Source organism: Moschus berezovskii, chromosome 8 (genome assembly GCF_049115385.1).
Source record: "Moschus berezovskii isolate FMDL1 chromosome 8, NW_MosBer_1.0, whole genome shotgun sequence".
Taxonomy (NCBI): Eukaryota; Metazoa; Chordata; class Mammalia; order Artiodactyla; family Moschidae; genus Moschus; species Moschus berezovskii.
In genome coordinates, this window is record NC_142467.1 from 62,959,702 (window position 1) to 62,978,474 (window position 18,773).

Consider the following 18,773-nt stretch of genomic DNA (forward strand, 5'->3'; position numbering starts at 1 on the left):
GTGGTACATATACACAATGGAGTATTACTCAGCAATTAAAAAGAATACATTTGAATCAGTTCTAATGAGGTGGATGAAACTGGAGCCTATTATACAGAGTGAAGTAAGCCAGAAAGTAAAACACCAATACAGTATACTAACGCATATATGTGGAAATTAGAAAGATGGTAACGATAACCCTGTATGCGAGACAGTAAAAGAGACACAGATGTAAAGAATAGTCTTTTGGACTCTATGGGAGTGGGCGAGGGTGGGATGATTTGGGAGAATGGCATTGAAACATGTATATTATCATATGTGAAACGAATCGCCAGTCCAGGTTCAATGCATGATACAGGATGCTCGGGGCTGGTGCACTGGGATGAACCAGAGGGATGGGATGGGGAGGGAGGTGGGAGGGGGGTTCAAGATGGGGAACACATGTACACCCGGGGCAGATTCATGTCAATGTATGGCAAAACCAATACAATATTGTAAAGTAATTAGCCTCCAATTGAAATAAATTAAATAAATATATCCCTATCAAAAAAAAGAATAATTTATTTTAAAAATATTTATTTATTATTTTTGGCTGTGCTGGGTCTTCATTGCTGCCTGGGGGCTTTCTCTAGTTGGAGAGAGTGGGGCCTGCTCTCTAGTTATATGTAGGCTTCTCATTGTGTGGCTTCTCCTGTTGCGGAGCCAGACTCTAGGCACACAGGCTTCAGTGTCTGTGGCACGTGGGCTCTAGCGCACAGGCTCAGTAGTTGCAGCACATAGTAGTTTTGCTCTGCGGAATGTGGGATTCTCCTGGACCAGGAATCGAGCTGGTGTTACCTTCACTGAAAGGCAGACTCTCAGCCACTGGACTGCCAGGGAAGCCCTGTAGCATATTTTATACCTGAGAGTTTGTACCTCTTCATCCCCTCCCCTCTTCCTTCTCTGCTAGTAACCATTAATTTGTTCTTTATATCTGTGAGTCTGATTCTTTTTTGTTATATTCACTAATTTGTTGTATTTTTTAGATTTCACATATGTGATATGATACAGAATTTGTCTTTCTCTGTCTGCCTTTTTTCACTTTAGCATAATACTCTCCAAGTCCATCCATGTTGCTGCAAATAGCAAAATTTCATTCTTTTTAATGACTAAGTAGTATTCCATCATATATATAGACCACATTTTTTTTATCTACTTATCTGTTGATTGACGCTTTGGTTGCTTCCATATCTTGGCAATTATAAATGATGTTTCTGTGAACATTGGTATGCTTGTATCTTTTTAAATTATTGTTTTTGGTTTTTTTGGGGGGATGGGATATACAGCCAGGTGTGGAATTCCTAGGTCATATGGTAGTTCTATTTTTAGTTTTTTGAGAAACTTCCATACTGTTTTCCACAGTGGCTATACCAGTTTACATTCCCACAAATGGTGGTGGGAGGGTTCCCTTTTCTCCACATCCTCACCAGCTTTTATTATTTGTGTTCTTTTCGATGATAACTGTTCTGACAATTGTGAGGTAATATATCATTGTGGTTTTGATTTGCATGTCACAGATGATTAGTCATGTTGAACATCTTTTCATGTACCTGTTGGCCATCTGCATTTCTTCTTTTCTGAAAGTTCAGAGTCTGAGGTGGCTGGGCTGGGCCTCTTGGGAAAAATCAGCAGAAGAGGGCTCTTGGGTTAATCTTGAAGATAGAGGGACTTACAGGGCTTATGTTCTGTCCTCTAGAAATATTTTGTCAAAGTAGCAGAGGTGACTGAAAGAGCAAGAATGAAGAAACCTTTGATGATTTCTCCTTCTTCAGAATTAACTGTAGTCTATGGACTTATGAGATGTCAAGAGAAAGCCTCTCATTTTTCTTTCTTTCTCTGCTCCAACAAGTATTTAAGTGCTTGTTATATGTCAAATGGGCTTCCCTCGTGGCTCAGACAGTGAAGAATCTGCCTGCAATTCAGGAGACCTTGGTTCAATCACTGGGTTAGGAAGATCCCTTGGAGAAAAGAATAGCTACCCACTCCAGTATTCTTGCCTGGAGAATCCCATGGACAGAAGAGCCTGGCAGGCTACAGTCCATGGGGTCACAAAAATTTGGACAGGACTGAGCAACTAACACTTTTCCTCTTCACTTTAGGAATACTTTTGTCAAGGTCATTAGTTTGGGTCAGGTTTAAATTATAGAGGGATTTATTTAAAATGACATGAGGTTTAGAGTTAGGCCAAAGGTTGAAATCCCAGCCCTGCCCTCTTACTAGCTGTGTGCAAATGCCTCTTGATATGCCAGTTCTATAATTTGTAAATTGGAAGCAGTATCTCGTACCTCCTGGGGTTGTTACAAGGACTAAATGAAATAATGTGTGTAAACCCTGAGGGCCTGGTATGTAGTGGCAACTATTATTACTACCATGTTCAGGGTTTGTTTAAGCTGACATCTTTGTTTGATGCAGTAATTTCTACTGGTTCACAGAGATGTTAAATTGGATTTTACAAGTCCTTATGATTTATATTGATATAAGTCTCCAATTTCCTATAAAGGAAATTTATCAGAAAAGACATGGTCTTTGAGGCCCTAAATTTTTTTTTTCTCCAATTTTTCCTTGCTTGTTGGAATTTTAAGTACTTAGTGCAGAAATTTTTGATTCATATAAAGAAGCAAGGGAAAAAAAAATCCCATCATCTAGAAAACTATGTCTTAACATTTTCTGGGTATTCAAGACTGATGAAAATGATTGTTCATCTCATCAGAAAATCAAACTTTTGCCCATATGTACAAATATTTTCATACAATTTCAGGAGATTTCACTTGTTTACCCCCAAGATACAAAACCCTAACCTGACTCCCAAGCTATACTTCCATAGAGAGCAAACAATCAGGCCAGATCTCTCTGATTTCACACTCACTAAAGACTTCTGAGTCTCTTGGTTCTTGTAGTCAGGTTGCTTTTTTTTTTTTCTTTTCCAGCCTTTTTTCTAAGGTCCAAGTTCTTAAACTGAGAATTGGCTATCTTTGATGATCTTTTGCAGTATAATTATCAACTGGACCTTTGCTAGTGAACATCTTCATAGCTGTTTGGAGAGAGGAATTTAACTTTTGATTTCCTTATGTGTGTTCTTGTTTGTCATGGAGTATATTCAAGAGAGAGATTGTGAAAGCTTGTTTTATGGGTAGAGGAGAAGCTCACCATCTTTTCCTGTTTCCTCTTTGCCTCTTTGTCCTGTCTCAATGCTGAGACCATTTTCCTGGCTTCTGCCAGCAGTCAGAGAGAAGAGAATAGACTGCGGATCACTGAGCTGCCTGATCAGTGGGAGCCAGCAGGGTTTGGAATAGGTCTCTGCGCCCCCATCTTTCCTCCCTCTCTGGCGTCATTCATATCTAGAACTGTGTCAGGATGGGAACTGTGGATTGGTGGAGGAATCACGCATAGTCCATGCAGCTTGGAGGTAGGCGTCTGCAGCCCACAGGCTGTACTGTACTGTATTTTCTTGGCTCCAGTGCACAGATTCCACAGACAGAAAACAACCGCCCAGGCTCTGTTTTCACACTCATGTAAGGACTTCTGAAGCCCCACTTCTTGCAGTCACGTCGCCCTGCATTTCAGTCTACAAGGACACATCTTGCCTGTCTTTTCCTCCTGAAACCAGCAACCTTTGTTGAATGAGCCTGGCTCTAGACAGAGCTGTGTGCACTGTATAGAGAGAGCAGGCTGCGGTCAGGGGCCTCAGGACTGTGCACTCGTGATGCCTCTGCTGCTCTAGTTCACAGGCCTGTGTTCTTTCTTTCTTGGATGGTTATCAGGGCCTCCCATCTGTTCTCCCTGCCACTGGTCCAGCCTCCACCAATGTGTCCAAAATTTCATTCAAAGACACCCATCTGTTGATGTCATTCCCTCTTTTAAAACCATTCAGTGGTGCTACTCTTAGGATAAAGTCCCAACTCATTCGCACGGTTTACTGGGCTCTGTGAATCCTGGCTCCTAGCTGTCTCTCCAGCCTCCTTCCTCTCACTGTCACTCCACATACCAGCCATGCTACCCTCTCACTGTTCCCCACGTTTATTCCTTTTGGCACTTTTCTGTCATTGCAATGATGGTTCCTGCATCCGGCTCATCTTCCCTCACCTTTGCTGCTTGTGGAATAGCCAACTCAAATGTGACCTCCTATTCGGAGGCCTTCCAGGATTCCACAAACAGGGTGTGTTGCTCTATCTTCTGCATTCTTTGGATTTAGCATAGTGCAGTAATTACTAGTGTGGACTCTAGAGTCAGACTGCTGGCTTTCAAGTCTCGCCTGGCCCCTTCCCACATGTGTGACTGTAGGCAAAATGAATTACCTTTGCTCCTGTGCCTCAGTTTCTTCATCTATAGTATGGGGATGTTAAGAATAATGCTTTTAAGTAATTGATTAAAAGAGGCAATAGTTTAAAGTGCTAAGCCCAGTGCTTGGCCATAGTTAGCACTCAATAATTGGTTTTAAAAAAAGTTGTTCTACTGGTACTTTGCATATCTCTCATCATCTCATATAGTTTAATATATCTTCCCTACTAGACCAAGTGCTCCTTGAGGACAGGTTCATATCTTGTTCACTTTCTCTGGCCACCTGTGTACAAGTTTGCAGGAACTTGGTTGAATGCTTTCTTGTGTATAGATTTGCCTTCAAAATGAAAAGGGGCAGTGGATAGAGTTAGAGAATCCTTGAGATTGGGCTTGTGGATGATCACAGACCCGAAGTTGATGTGACCTTGATGTCCGCTAGTGTGTCCTACTCTGTGGCTAAGTGTTCCTTTTGCTGGCGCCAGGAGCACAGATAGAGCTTTTATTTTGCCAAGACAGGGTAGGAGACCATGTGAAAGTTAAGCACATCCTAGGCACCAAGTTCATGTCCATTTTGTTTTTGTTTTGAACTGTAGGTGACATGTCTGAGAGTAAAGCCAAGAAGATAGAAATCAAGGATGTGGATGGGCAGACCCTGAGTAAGCTGATTGACTATATCTATACGGCTGAGATTGAGGTGACTGAAGAGAACGTCCAGGTAAACTCAGCTCTAGCTAATAGCTCAGTGTATCATATACTCAGCCCCCCCCCACCCCCCATTTACATCATCATTTCATTTAACCCTCACAGCAATTTATTTGGTAACTGGAGAGGAAACTGAAGCTTCAGAGAGAGTGGGTGACTTGTCCTGAGATACGTGGCCAGGGCAAACGACCCTCATATCTTGCCTGCCTGACCATGGGACCTATGTTTCTAACCACTAGGCCATAATCCCCCGGAATGAGCTTGAGCCCCAGAGCAGAATAGTCTTTAACTCATGCTGGTTCAAACTCTTGGAGCCTGGGTGACCCCTCTTCTCCCCAGTCATCATCTTATCTCAGGGATTTTGAGTATTGGCTTGTGAGGCTGTTCAATGTTTTTCCCATGTCTATGTCAGTCAGTGAAATGCCTCTGAGCCCATGGAGGTGCCAAGCACCAGCCTTGAGTGTCAGCAGGGTGTGTGGCTGTGAGGTGGATTGTCTGTGCCTCTGCCTCCTTTTGCCGCCCTGGTCTCTTTCTCAGCCATCTGGAGCCTAGAAAAGAGGAATCAGCAAAGACACTGCTTCACCCAAAGGTGTGTGTCCTTACTGTGGTGTGTGAGACATCAGTGTCATGGCTCCAAAGGTGGGATGGTTGAGGGTGTGGCCCACTCTGGAAGCCTATGAACCACCAGGCCAAATGTAGACACAAGATGTGCTATTTCTTATCATTAAGGATCTTGCTGTTAAAGTAATGGAAATTGTATGGGGTATGAAAGGTTTTTCTTCCTTTTTTTGTTTTTTTAAAGCAAAATTCTACCTTATTTATTGTGAGAGACATAAATAACTATATGAGATGATGAGAGATATGCAAAGTACCACGACATATTTCTCTTATTCAGAACACCATGCTCTTTTTAGGGTTGAGGTGTTTGGGAGGCCACATTGGTAATAGTGTATTCATTCCATCTGGCCAGAATGTTTGAGGGCCTCTCATATGCCAGACACTTTGTTGGGCACTGTGTTTGTACCTGTGAGCAGAGGTGATTCCATTGTCTCCCTTCATGGAATTTGTGTTCTAGGGTGAAGACAGACACTCATCTAATAGGCACACAGTAATATTTGTGTATAAATTGTGGTAAGTCCTTTGAAGGAGAGGAACAATTTGAATGAAGTGGGGAATCTGGGAAGGGCTCTTTCAGGAGATAAGATCTGAGTTGAGGACTGAAGGATGGGTAGAAGTTAGTTTTGTGTGGTAAGCAGTACTCCGGTAGGGGTGTTAGGGTACAGGCAAACCGAGGGTCTGAGGCACCCTGCATTTGGGCCTGTGGATCCTGCCCAGGGTATCGCCTGTTTTTGTCTCTGGTTCCTACACAGACTTTTGGGTGGTATAGTTTCTTCAGTGATCTAGTCTAATCCTTCCTCGCCCTTTTAAAACTGAAATTTCTTTTATGTACAGTAAAATCCATAGCCACTCCATTATTTCTGGTCTTTCCCATCCAGAGTGGAGTGGGCAATGCCATGGTTACATACTAGGTCAAGCCTCAGAATTTAAGCAGCTGAATAACTTTTGGACAGTAACAGCAAATGCAAAGTAATTTAGTGTAAAATATGTATAGGGTATATGTGGAAAAAAATTTAAAATGGGTGATAGTTATATGAAATCATGTCTTTTAAATTCATTTAGGTGCTTTTGAGACATCAATAAATATTGAGATTTACAAAATGCAGGAAATTATATCCTTTGCAACTTTAATGAAAAATGCTAGATGTCAACCTAAAAAATGTGCAAGGGGTAAATATTTTTTTTTTTTAAATCTTGCATTAGAGATACTATAAACATGAAAGTGACAGAGGAATGTGCAGAAAAGAGTTAACATATCTAGCCTGCTTGCTGTCTTCAGAAAGGCTTGCTTACAAGGTCAGTCTTCATCCAGAGTCTGGCAACTTGGATTTTGAGAGAGTTCCCACTCATCTAGTGATAACGGTAGTAGCTTGCACTGCTTAAACTGTTTGTACAAGCAATATGGTTTATGCTGATCACCTGCTTTCCTTCTGAGAGTTTGGAATTTCAGTCCATGCTAGGCAGAAGGTGCCTGTGTAACTGACACCTGACACACGTCTTGCCGTCTAAGAGTCAGGCTAGCTTTCCTAGTTGGTACTGTTTTGCACGTGTTGTCACAGTTCATTGCTGGAGGGATTAAGTGCATTATCTGTGACTCCATTTGTAGAGGACTCCTGGAAGCTTGTGGCTATTCCTCAAAATTTGCCCCATGTACCTTTTCCCTTTGCTGATTTTGCTTTGTATCCTTTCAAGGTAATAAATCTTACCTGTACTCATAGTGAGGAAAACTAGAGCTTCTCTGGCACCCCCACTAACATTCTGCCTCAAGGATCAGTTTTCTCATTTGTAAAACAGGAATCATAATAGTGCCCATTCTGTTGGGTGGTCATGAGTTAGACAGACTGTGTGCCTTTAAATCCTGGCTCCACCGTTTTCTAGCTGTGTGACCCCAAGCAAGGTACTTAACCTCTCTGTGCCTCAGTGTTCTTGTCTGTCTCATGGGCATAATAATAGTGCTTAACCTCATAGGGTTGGCGTGAGCATTAAATGAATTACTACAGGTAAAGCACTTAGAGGATGTGCCAGCAGACAGGGCGGGCACAGAGAGCACTGTGAACACAGATACGTTTTCACCAAGGAGTACGTGTCTGAAGGTGGAGAGAGGCGGCCCGCAAATGGGTGCCCTCCTTTGTGGTAGGGGCCAGAGAGGAGGCACCCAGGAAGCAGAGAATGTTCATCACCACCTTGATGAGGGTGGGTAAGGGCAGACCTCACTGACGATGCATGGTGTGTGCTGGGTGTTGGAGGAAAGTCCCGGAGGTCAGGCCTGCCTCCTTTTCCGCCTGTCTGTGACCCCACTGGCCTGTGACCCCTGGAGGGGCCTGCTGCGTTCAGGATTATCTGGGAGTGAGGAGAGGCTGCATGTGCAGGGACTTCCCTGGGGAGCACAATGTGGAATAAAACTCTGCACTTTGGAATCAATCATATATGTGAACTATTTTCCTTTTTTTCCTTAATGTTATGGTTTGGTCAGGGACCTTGGGGGAAAACCAAAACTGGTTAAGAGAAAGTTTTAGATCAGAGTGTGGCCGCTTCTTCCTGCTGTGACGTATCTATCTGCTGAGAGTTGCTCACAAGCTGTCTATGAAGATAGTATGTGTGAGGATTCACTGCACTGAGGACGTGTACGCAGAGGTTCCTGGGAAAACAAGGGTTAGAGACTTGGGGCTTGGTTAAATGGCTGGGAGATAATGCCCCGCTTCTCTTTCCAGCCACACATACATTGGAGAGACTGAGCTGCCCTTCTACAGTGGAGGCAACAATTCGTAACTGATTCTTGTTGATACTCACTGTAAGCAAAGCACGTGTTGATCACTTCAGATGCATTATTTTGTTTAGCTATTGTAACCACCACTGGAAGGTCCTTCTATGATTCTTCTGTAAGAGTTGAAGGAACTGATGCTGCAAGGGGTTAAGGGGGCATTACCCACGGTCACACAGGTAGTTAGTGGTGGAGTTGGGGTTTGAATCCAGCTCTCTCTAACTTGCTGTGCCCTGTTGATGTGGTCAACTCGAATTTCTTGTGAAGTGGATGATCAGAATCTTGACTTCAGCTTGTATTAATGAATAATAAAAATCAGTGTAACTAAGGACTCCCTATGCACCAAACACTGTGTTACTTGCTTTAAATGTATTATTTCATTTGAGTTCAACGACAAGCCTTTAAGGTGGTGCTATTACTAACTTCATTTTACTGTTGAGGAGTCAGAGGCAGAGAGAGGTTAAGTAATTTGCCTTTAGTCACGTGGCTGGTGAGTGGAGAAGTCAAAATTCTAAGTGACATCATACTTCCATAAAATTTTTATTCTAAATATTCTAAGTGACACATTTAATCACAGTGTAGTTCTGCTAACTCTCCTGTACACCCCCCCCTACCCCCTTCTTCTTTCTCTCAGTAAATTTTTGTTTAGCACTGTTTCTGTGCCAGGACTCATGCCTGGTGCTGGCAGAGGCAGAACTTGCTGTGTGTGGGCGGGCAGAGGCCCTGGACAGCCTAGTCACCTGGTCCTTTGACTGGTACCCTCCCTCCGTGCATGGCCCTGCTTTTCTGAAATTCCAGGAGTAGGTGCTTTCTGAGGCAGGGCATTTCCTTTTGTTTTTGTTAAAGGAAACAAATTCTGTGACGGGATATCCTCTGCTGGGTTTTCATGTTATCCGAGGGAGAGAAAAAAAACAACAGGGCCTGCGCATGAAAAATGGAGGGGAAGCCGTTTGCAAGCTGGAGGGGAACCTGTAAATTCTTTGCTGAGGGTCATTCCAGGGCCTGTTTTCCCAGAACCAAAATGCTGAGACGGCGAGAGGCAAGCTGAAAGCTTTTAACCCAAGGTCATCTTCCCTTCCTGCAGTGGTTCCAGCCAACTGCTCCTTCTCAGGTCTCAGCCTCCTTCCAGGGGCCAAGCCACACAGCCCTAGCAGTTCCACCAGGACAGTCTTGCTTCCAAGATGAGGACCTGCGCTTGGCCTCTTGTTCCTAATCTTGTTACTGCTACCACTTAAGGGAGTCGAGCTGCAGGCAAGATAGTGGGGGGGAAAGGGGGGAAGTCGCTCAGTCGTGTCCGACTCTTTGTGACCCTGTGGACTGTAGCCTACCAGGCTTCTCCGTCCATGGGATTCTCCAGGCAAGAATACTGGAGTGGGTTACCATTTCCTTCTCCAGGGATCTTCCCAACCCAGGGATCGAACCCGGTTCTACCGCATTGGAGGCAGACGCTTTAACCTCTGAGCCACCAGGGAATAAGAAAAGAGTAAATCATTTTCCAACCTTGGCTGTAGGAGAGGGAAGTGAAGACCACCTCCTGGATGTTTTTCACACTTTCATAGCCTCTGAGGATCTGTGTTGCCTCTCCTTGTGTGCAGCCCCCAGAGCCCCACTGGACCAGGCCCCTATTTATCCCTGAGACTCAGCAATTGAGCAGTGATACAGCATTCTGACTCCCTTGGCTCTTCTTCACACCTTCCTGTGTGAAGCAAGCAGTGGGAAGATGGCAGCATAAAATCAAAGAGAGGGAAGGGGCAATTAGAGAAACCACCAGTCCCGCTCATTTTGTGATGTCAGCTTGGGAACACTTTAGGGCAGGAGTGGACCCAAGCAGGATGGGGGAAGCTCTGAAAGTTTTTGTCTGCCATGTGGGTTTTGTGAACAGTGAGGAAGTTGAAAGCTGTGTGGATAGCTGTATCCAGGGAGGTTTTAAAAACTGAAAGTATAATCTAAGGAGTGTGTTCAGGAAGTATTTATCATTTCATTTCTTTGGGTAGTTGTCATGAGGTTGAAAATGTTAGCACCAAATGGTGCATCTGCCTTTGTGGTAACGAAGAGGGCAGGGGAGGGGGTGTCCCTGGCACGATAGCACTTTGGCTTGGCTGGGATGCAGTCTGGGGGTGGGGATTGGACTCTCAGAAATTCCTTCTCTGTGGTGCTGAAGGGCTGCTGTACATTGCATCCTCTAATCACATCTGACCCCTGGGGGCTCCTACACCCGAGTAGGGTGTGTGCTGGACAGGATTGGATTACTCCTCCCCACCAGGGCTTCTCAGTGTAACTGAATACAAGTTCCTTGTTACTGGGGTGAACAACTGTCCCAGTTTGTCCAGAATTGAGGGCTCTCCTGGGACACAGGACTTTTGAGTGCTAGAACTGGCAAGGTCTCAGCAAACCAAGATGGTCGGTCAACTTATGGGCTGGCTTTAGGGTTTGTAGCTGGTGCTGGTTTAGGGCACGTGTTATAGAGGTCATTTGGGGAGTTTGGAACACAGCTTTCCTTTCCTGGTATGTATTCAGCAAGAATGGTTAATGGTTCTCCACTTTACTAGCAGGCCGAGACTAATCTGGCCCTGGAATCTGTTTGGCTAGGCTGAGCAAGCTCACAGGTTAATTGAGTTTCCCAGTTTATAGCTGCTTTGTGGGAATGGAGCTTAGGTGGTCAGATTTGGAGCCTGACTGTGTTCACTTACTGTCTCAAACTCTCCAGCGGGTGATCTTATCTTTTTCCTTCTCTGGAATGACTCAGTGGTTCAGAAAATACCAAGAATGTGATGGTAATATACAGTTGTCTTGCTGGGAGAAGAGAGAGGGGAGAGGAAAGAGAGAGGTGAGAGGAAGGAAAGAGATGTTTTCTAGAACTCAGCTATCATGAGGGAGAAGCCTAATTCTGCAGGCAGAATTCCCTTTGAGAGCAGGCACTTAGCTCTGGAGCAGGACCACTGATAGCAGAGGCTCTTGGTGGTGTCTCTGTGTGGGCAGGAATGAGGAAGGGGGCCAACTACCCCAACTTTTGCACTGAAAGTCCTGTGTCCTGGGAAGTCTTTTGATCCTGGGCAAACCTGGATGTCTGGTTACTCTAGTGATGAGACAAGGCCCAAGAATGGGGCAGTGGGGAAGAATTTTTAGCCTTAGCCCATGGAGGTGAGGAGAACTAGAGATGAGGTTCAGGGCTGTTTTGGGGGACAATCAGTTTCGAAAATTTAAATCACTCAAAAAAATAAAAGAAAAAGACTTTTTTTTTTAGCACTATCAAAAGCACAATCTTTATTTTTTTTTTCAAGTTGCAAATTTTAAAATATTTAAGTACTTTTATTTGCTTTTTTTTTTTTAATTTACATTATTGTATTGGTTTTGCCATACAAAGAAAAAGACTTTTATAGTGCTCTGAGTCAAGAAATCAAATGCATCTGCAGCCTTGTATGTCTTCCTGGGCAAGCCCTGGTGGATGCAAACAGCTGGGGTCTGGCTGGCCCAGACACTCTCCCTGAGAGCCAGGGGAGCAGCTGAGAGCAAGGACTCAGAACATGGGGGTTGTTTTTGGGTGAAATGGATGCTGGGGACCCCAAGCAATGCAGTCTGAAGCCAAACTATTCACAACTGATGTTTTTTTTTTTTTTTTTTCCTTAAGTCACTCTCAGACTGTATTTCCCACAGGGTGGGGGAGAGGAAGGGTAGCAAAGCTGGGTTGAGGAGGATTTTGCTGACTACCCTGGTTTTTAGATCTGATGGCAGGCTGCGGGAGCTGTGGCAAAGTCCAAAGGAACTTGACCAGGGTTGACGGTCTGAGCACCCATCTGGCCTATTCAAGCTAGTCTTCCCTGGCTTTTAGGAAAAACACATGCATACACACTTGAGCAGGAACTTGTTTCTGTCTCCCAGGGTACAGTATAAATACTCATCTGTCTCATGACCTTTTAAAAGGAACCTTAGCTCTCCTTTTGCTGAGAACCTACCCCAAGATGTTCTTTACTATTTATCTGTTGGATGGGAGAGTAGAGTGTGTTTGTTTGAGTCCCAGTGGATTTGGGGATGATGCCCTCATTCCAGTAGATGCTCGAGCAAGATCAGGGGTCTGACTTCTCTTGCTGAATCTTATAGGCTGGCACATAGGTGCTCAGTAATTAAATGGTGAATGAGTGTGTTAGCTATTCAATAAATATCTTTCTGAGTAAAAATATTAACTAAAGGCTATAGGCCAGTGTTCTCAACTTGACTATACATTACAAGCACCTAGGGAACTTGAGCAGTATCTCACTGTCCAGGCTACACTCCATTACTATTGAGTTGGATCTTTGGGGGTAAGGCCCAAGCATCAGTATTTTAAACATTCTCCAGGGGATTCTAATATATACCCATGTAGGAAATCAGTCTGTCTTAGCTTGGGCTGTCATAACAAAATACCACAGAGTACTGGTCGGCTGCCGTCTATGGGGTCGCACAGAGTCGGACACGACTGAAGCGACTTAGCAGCAGCAGCAGCAGCAGCAGGTGGCTTACACAACAGAAACTAATTTTCTCACAGTGTTGTAAGTGCTAGATTTGGGTTCCAAATGATTGAGTTTCTGGTGAGGACTAGCTTACCAGTTTGCAGAAGGCTACCTTCTCCTTGTGTCCTTGCATGGTAGAAAGAGAACTCTGCTATTTATTTTTCTTCTTATAAGGGCCTTAGCTTAACCGTGAACTTCCAGATGTTCAAGCTGGATTTAGAAAAGGCAGAGGAACGAGAGATCAAATTGCCAACATCCGTTGGATCATCAAAAAAGCAAGAGAGTTCCAGAAAAACATCTACTTCTGCTTTATTGAATATGTCAAAGCCTTTGACTGTGTGGATCACAACAAACTGTGGAAAATTCTTCAAGAGATGGGAATCCCAGACCACCTGACCTGCCTCTTGAGAAATCTGTATGCAGGTCAGGAAGCAACAGTTAGAACTGGACATGAAACAGCAGAGTGGTTCCAAATTGGTAAAGGAGTACATCAAGGCTGTATACTGTCACCCTGCTTGTTTAACTTATACCCAGAGTACATCATGAAAAATGCTGGGCTGGATGAGGCACAAGCTGGAATCAAGACTGCCGGGAGAAATATAAATAACCTCAGATATGCAGATGACACCACCCTTGTGGCAGAAAGAGAAGAACTAAAGAGCCTCTTGATGAAAGTGAAAGAGGAGAGTGAAAAAGTTGGCTTAAAGCTCAACATTCATCACTTCATGGCAAATAGATGGGGAAGCAGTGAGAGACTTTATTTTGGGGGGCTCCAAAATGACTGCAGATGGTGACTGCAGCCATGAAATAAAAAGACGCTTGCTCCTTGGAAGGAAAGTTATGACCAACCTAGACAGCATATTAAAAAGCAGAGATATTACTTTGCCAACAAAGGTCTATCTAGTCAAAGCTGTGGTTTTTTCCAGTGGTCACATATGGATGTGAGAGTTGGACTATAAAGAAAGCCGAGCACCCAAGAATTGATGCCTTTGAACTGTGGTGTTGGAGAAGACTCTTGAGAGTCCCTTGGACTGCAAGGAGTTCCAACCAGTCCATCCTAAGGGAAATCAGTCCTGAATATTCATTGGAAGGACTGATGCTGAAGCTGAAACTCCAATACTTTGGCCACGTGATGTGAAGAATTAACTCATTGGAAAAGACGCTGATGCTGGGAAAGATTAGGGGCAGGAGAAGAAGGGGGCAACAAAGGATGAGATGGTTGGATGGCATCACCAGTTCAATGGATATGTGCTTGGGCAAATTCCAGGTGATGGTGAGGGACAGGGAAGCCTGGTGTGCTGAAGTCCATGGGGTCGTGAAGAGTTGGACACGACTTGGCAACCAAATAGCAACAAAGGGTCCATGAAGTGGAGAATAGCGGAAACTAAGGCTGGGGTTGCCTCAAAGGCCAGGCTGGGAAGTTTGGACTTACTTGGGCAGGCAGTGGAGAGCCATGCAAAGGCCTTGAGCCTGGCCGTGGCCTGATTAGAGCACCGCTTTGGGGAGATGAGACCTTGGTGGTGGGATCCTGTGACTCAGAATGTCACCTTCTCTTCCAGGTGCTGCTCCCAGCCGCCAGCTTGCTACAGCTCATGGATGTTCGTCAGAACTGCTGTGACTTCCTGCAATCTCAGTTGCATCCCACCAATTGCCTGGGTATCCGCGCCTTTGCAGACGTGCATACCTGCACCGACCTGCTGCAGCAGGCCAATGCTTACGCAGGTAATGGGGAACAATGTAGCTGTACCTTTCCAAGCCTGCGGATTTAATAACCTGGTCTGTGGTGGACTCCTCAAAGATTATGAGGCTAATGTGTTCTACTGAGAAGCAGTTACGATTTAGTCAAGGAGATAAGAAAAGATAATTAACGATAGAGGAGTTCAGCTCAGTGCCAAGTGGAATATGACTAATTGCCGGATGAAAAGTTCAGACAGTAATTTTCATGAGAGAAGAGGAAAGAGATCTGAGAAGACTTCGTGGGGCAAGAATAATTTGAGCTAGGTCTTGAAATAATCTTTGTTTAGGAAAATCTCTATTTTGATCATAGTGTTCTGTGAACACCATTTGAAAAGTCAAATACAATTGCAAGTCTCATAATGATAAGAGTCTCCTGCTCTTTTTCCACACCAACCCTTGCTCTCTAGAGTCACTCAATTGCCTTTCTGAAAGAATTAAAATATAGGTGCTGATTCAGCCAAAAGTTGCTTCATCTGATATTTACCTCTCTTTTTGTAAATAAAATGTTATACGACTGGTTTGGGGTTTATTAGTTTTAGATGTTGTCTGTTGACTTCTCACAGAATAACTGCACTTTCATAGATGTCCCCTCATATACATTTACTGTTCCTCTCTCTTTATTCTTCTAATATCATTTCTATAGCTGAGCTAAGTTATAATTGGTTTTTTATCAGAAAACTTTTGTTTTAATCAGTAAGGCAGTGAATAGATGCTTTTTTTTACACAGTATTATGATCACTTAACTCTTACAAGATAGATACACTGAACAGTCTTCTCAGTACATCAGATAATCTGTTGAGTCCATTTTATTTTTCTTGGAGACATTCTTCTCACTAGAGCTTATCATCCTGTGATTTTTATAGGGAGTAGTGAGAAGGCAATGGCAAGCCACTCCAGTACTCTTGCCTAGAAAATCCCATGGATGGAGGAGCCTGGTAGGCTGCAGTCCGTGGGGTCACTAAGGGTTGGACACAACTGAGCGACTTCACTTTCACTTTTCACTTTCACACATTGGAGAAGGAAATGGCAACCCACTTCAGTGTTCTTGCCTGGAGAATCCCAGGGATGGGGGACCCTGGTGGGCTTCTGTCTATGGGGTCACACTGAGTCGGACACGACTGAAGTGACGCAGCAGCAGCAGTGATTTGAGGATGAAGGTCGTGAGTGACCTAGGAAACAGGTCTGGTCATATGAATTGATAGATCTAGTCATGGCCACCTCCTTCCCTTGCAGTAAAAGGGAACCTTTTAAAAACCTCTCATTCTTCCCCTGCCCAAATGCTGGCATGGCTGCTGTCTCTTCTGTCTCCTGTCCAGGAAGCCAGTGTCTGGGAGTTAACTGAGGGCCTGCTAGCTGCTCACATGCCAGCTCCCTGCACTGTGTTAGCCCCTTGATCCACAAGTCAACATGCATTTCTTCTGGTTTTCAGCATCCTCTTTTTGCTCTGATCAAGACCCCAGGAGCCTATACAGACTCTCACTTCATGGGGTCTGTTTCTGAGGACACAAATGGGACCAGACGTTAGGATGGCAATGATGATGATTTTTGTGAGGGACACTCCCCAGTCTGCCTACTTCTGAATTCCTCTGACTCTTTCTGACCCTAATCCTTGACTCTCCTGTTTCTCTGCTGTCCCTCCTGTGCCTGTATTACCTGACATGATACCCTACCTCCTTTCTGTTCTCAGGGAGTGGTCACTAGTCCAGCCTTCTCTAGTCTAGCCAGTTTCTTGAGGGGTGTGCACACAGACTTTGCTTCAGCAGAAGCTGAAGGCTTAACTAAGGCCCAGATCAGCGTGTGGACATCTGCTGGTACGGAGGTGAAGGGAGAATGCTTAGATGCCAGGAAGTTTCTGTCTCCCCTCCCCAGTCCTCTCTATAGAGAGTGCATGCTTGCATCCATACACAGCACGTATCATACCCTTTTGTAGTTGGCTCATGAGGTCATCAGAGGTTTGGGCTGTGTATTGAACTCCCACGTTTAACGAAGGCTCCTAGGCCTTGTGGCCTGGCTTTCCTCCACTTTCAGAATCTCTGTTTTCTCCCTTGCCCTTCTCCCTGTCTGATGGTGAGACTCGCCTGTGGGAGAGTAGGGAGGATGCAGTTTGGAGCACCTTGTGGTTTTGCTGCTCCCTGATCCTGGTGTGGGCACGGTGATGTGGTTCCGCAGCACTGTGGGCGTGCGCTCTACGTGTGTGTGTGTGTGCAGTGTCATGGAGCTAGTGTTTCCTGAGCTCTCACTTTGGGTCACATCCTAGACCAAGCATTTTGTGTTCATTTAAAGCACACAGTAGCTGAGGGAAGTAAAGCGCAGAGGGGTGAAGTCATTTGTTGGGGCTAGTTAGAAGAGACAGAGACAGGATTCAAACCCAGACAGTGTCTGCTCCAGAGCTGTGTTTATAACTACTCCATTCTGTGGCCTCCAGGCCCAGCTTGGACATAGGGTGGCCCTGTGAATCAGAAGCTGTGGAGTGTTGGTGGCGAGAGCTGGCATTTTCCATCCGAAGTGTGAACCTCAAAGTCTGTGCCACGCAGTTACCAGATTTCAACAACCAGACTTTGCAGACAGATGGCCAGCTGTCTCTGCTAGATGCGGGGTGTTTAGTCATCTTGGGGTGGGAAAGTGAGGCGTGGATGTCTTTTCTTCCCTGTTGGGAGGCTGCCCCTCACGGCCTGTGTGAGCCCTCCTCCTCCTCTGGTCGGTCAGTGTGACTGCAGCCTGAGAGCCTCCTCCCTGTTGTGCAGGCCTTCTGGGGGACCTGGGACCAGCTCCGGGATAGCTTTCTTTGTAGCCCTCGGCTGTGTGCAACTGGGAAGATAAAAATCATATTTTTAAGGTGGTGTGGTAATACAGAGGTTGTAAGACTATGATGAAGAGACATTAGAAGAAGCAGTGTGAAGTTAAGACTTCACCCTATGTGGTATATAGAGAAGTAAAAAATGGTTACTGTGCTTACTCCATCACACTCAGCCGCTGCTGTGGGCCTGCTTTGTGTCTTTGGTCTTGTACCCCCCGAACTTAGATGGAGCCTGGCGGCTCTGCCATTGCTACCTCCTGAAGCAGAGCTGCTGTCTTGCCCATTTAAGTGTGGGCGTGTGGGTACTGACCAGAATCACACACACAAGGGGCAGTGTTGGCCTCGTGTGGTTGTAGGCTTCCATGGCTCCGTGCCTCGAGTCAGGAGGTGTCTGAGCCCACAGACTACAAGGAGACCCTCCAGATCAGAACCAGGGATCACACCAGCCAACACTTTGGAGCTGAGTGACCCTAGGCCTGTTTTCTTTCCTCTCTGATGGGAGGTTGCTCCTCCTGCTTTGTTTTCAGTATGGTTTAGGGGATTGGGGTCGGTGTGGGAGGGACAGGTAGAAGTGCCTCCTGCAGAAGTAGGTGCCGCCATAGGGCTGTGCCCGGGATCCTCCCTGCCGTTCATGCCATCTGTGGCAAGAGAGCCTCAGAGCCCCACGGGACCTGGTGGAGAGATGGGACTCCTCAGGTCAACACCACGACCCCTGCTGAAGACTGCATGCACTTTGCGGGAGAAGGACCATTTCTGGAGCTTCTGATGGTGGCTCCTCTGTATGCATATGCACAGCTGGGTATGTCTGCCTTCCACTCCTTCCCTATCTCTGGCCAGCTGACCTCTGCCTTCGCCTGTCCACAACCCCAAACTGCCTCTGAATTCTGTTTGTGCTCCTTCTCTAAGATGAACTTTCTGTTCTTATTATTGTTGCTATCTTAATACATGACCACCTGTGATTATTGCAGAAAAAGACCCCATTATCCTACCCAGAGGGCGTCACGGGCAGTACCCTAGTGTACAGCTTCCCCTGTCTCTCATTCCACATATATATCTTCCAGCCAAAAAAATCTTAGCAGTATATTTTGAACATCTTTCCATGTTAGCAGGCATATTTCTATACCACTATTTTTAAAACTTTAGAGAATGTATTCAATAAAAGCAACTTGTATCCATGATAAAAATTTCAAACAGGACCAAAGGTATGAAATACAGTTGATCTCTCAGTCCTCTTAAAGGGGCAGAGGGCTCTCTTGGATATCCTTACAAGATACGTATATATTACACTTTTTTTTACAGAAATAGAAGACTTTTGTACTCGTTATACTTTTTTTTTTTAACTTAGTGCAGTATCTTGAAGTTCTTTCCAGACTCT

General features: G+C 45.0%; 1 protein-coding gene across 1 annotated transcript in view; it reads left to right on the top strand.

Moving 5' to 3' along the window:
- Nucleotides 1–18,773, top strand: part of KLHL3 (kelch like family member 3) — a 132,135-nt gene that overhangs the window by 40,844 nt on the left and 72,518 nt on the right. The window contains exons 4-5 of the mRNA XM_055430784.2: nt 4,890–5,011; nt 14,424–14,586. Coding sequence (XP_055286759.1) covers nt 4,890–5,011; nt 14,424–14,586 — 285 coding nt within the window. The remainder of the gene's footprint in view (nt 1–4,889; nt 5,012–14,423; nt 14,587–18,773) is intronic.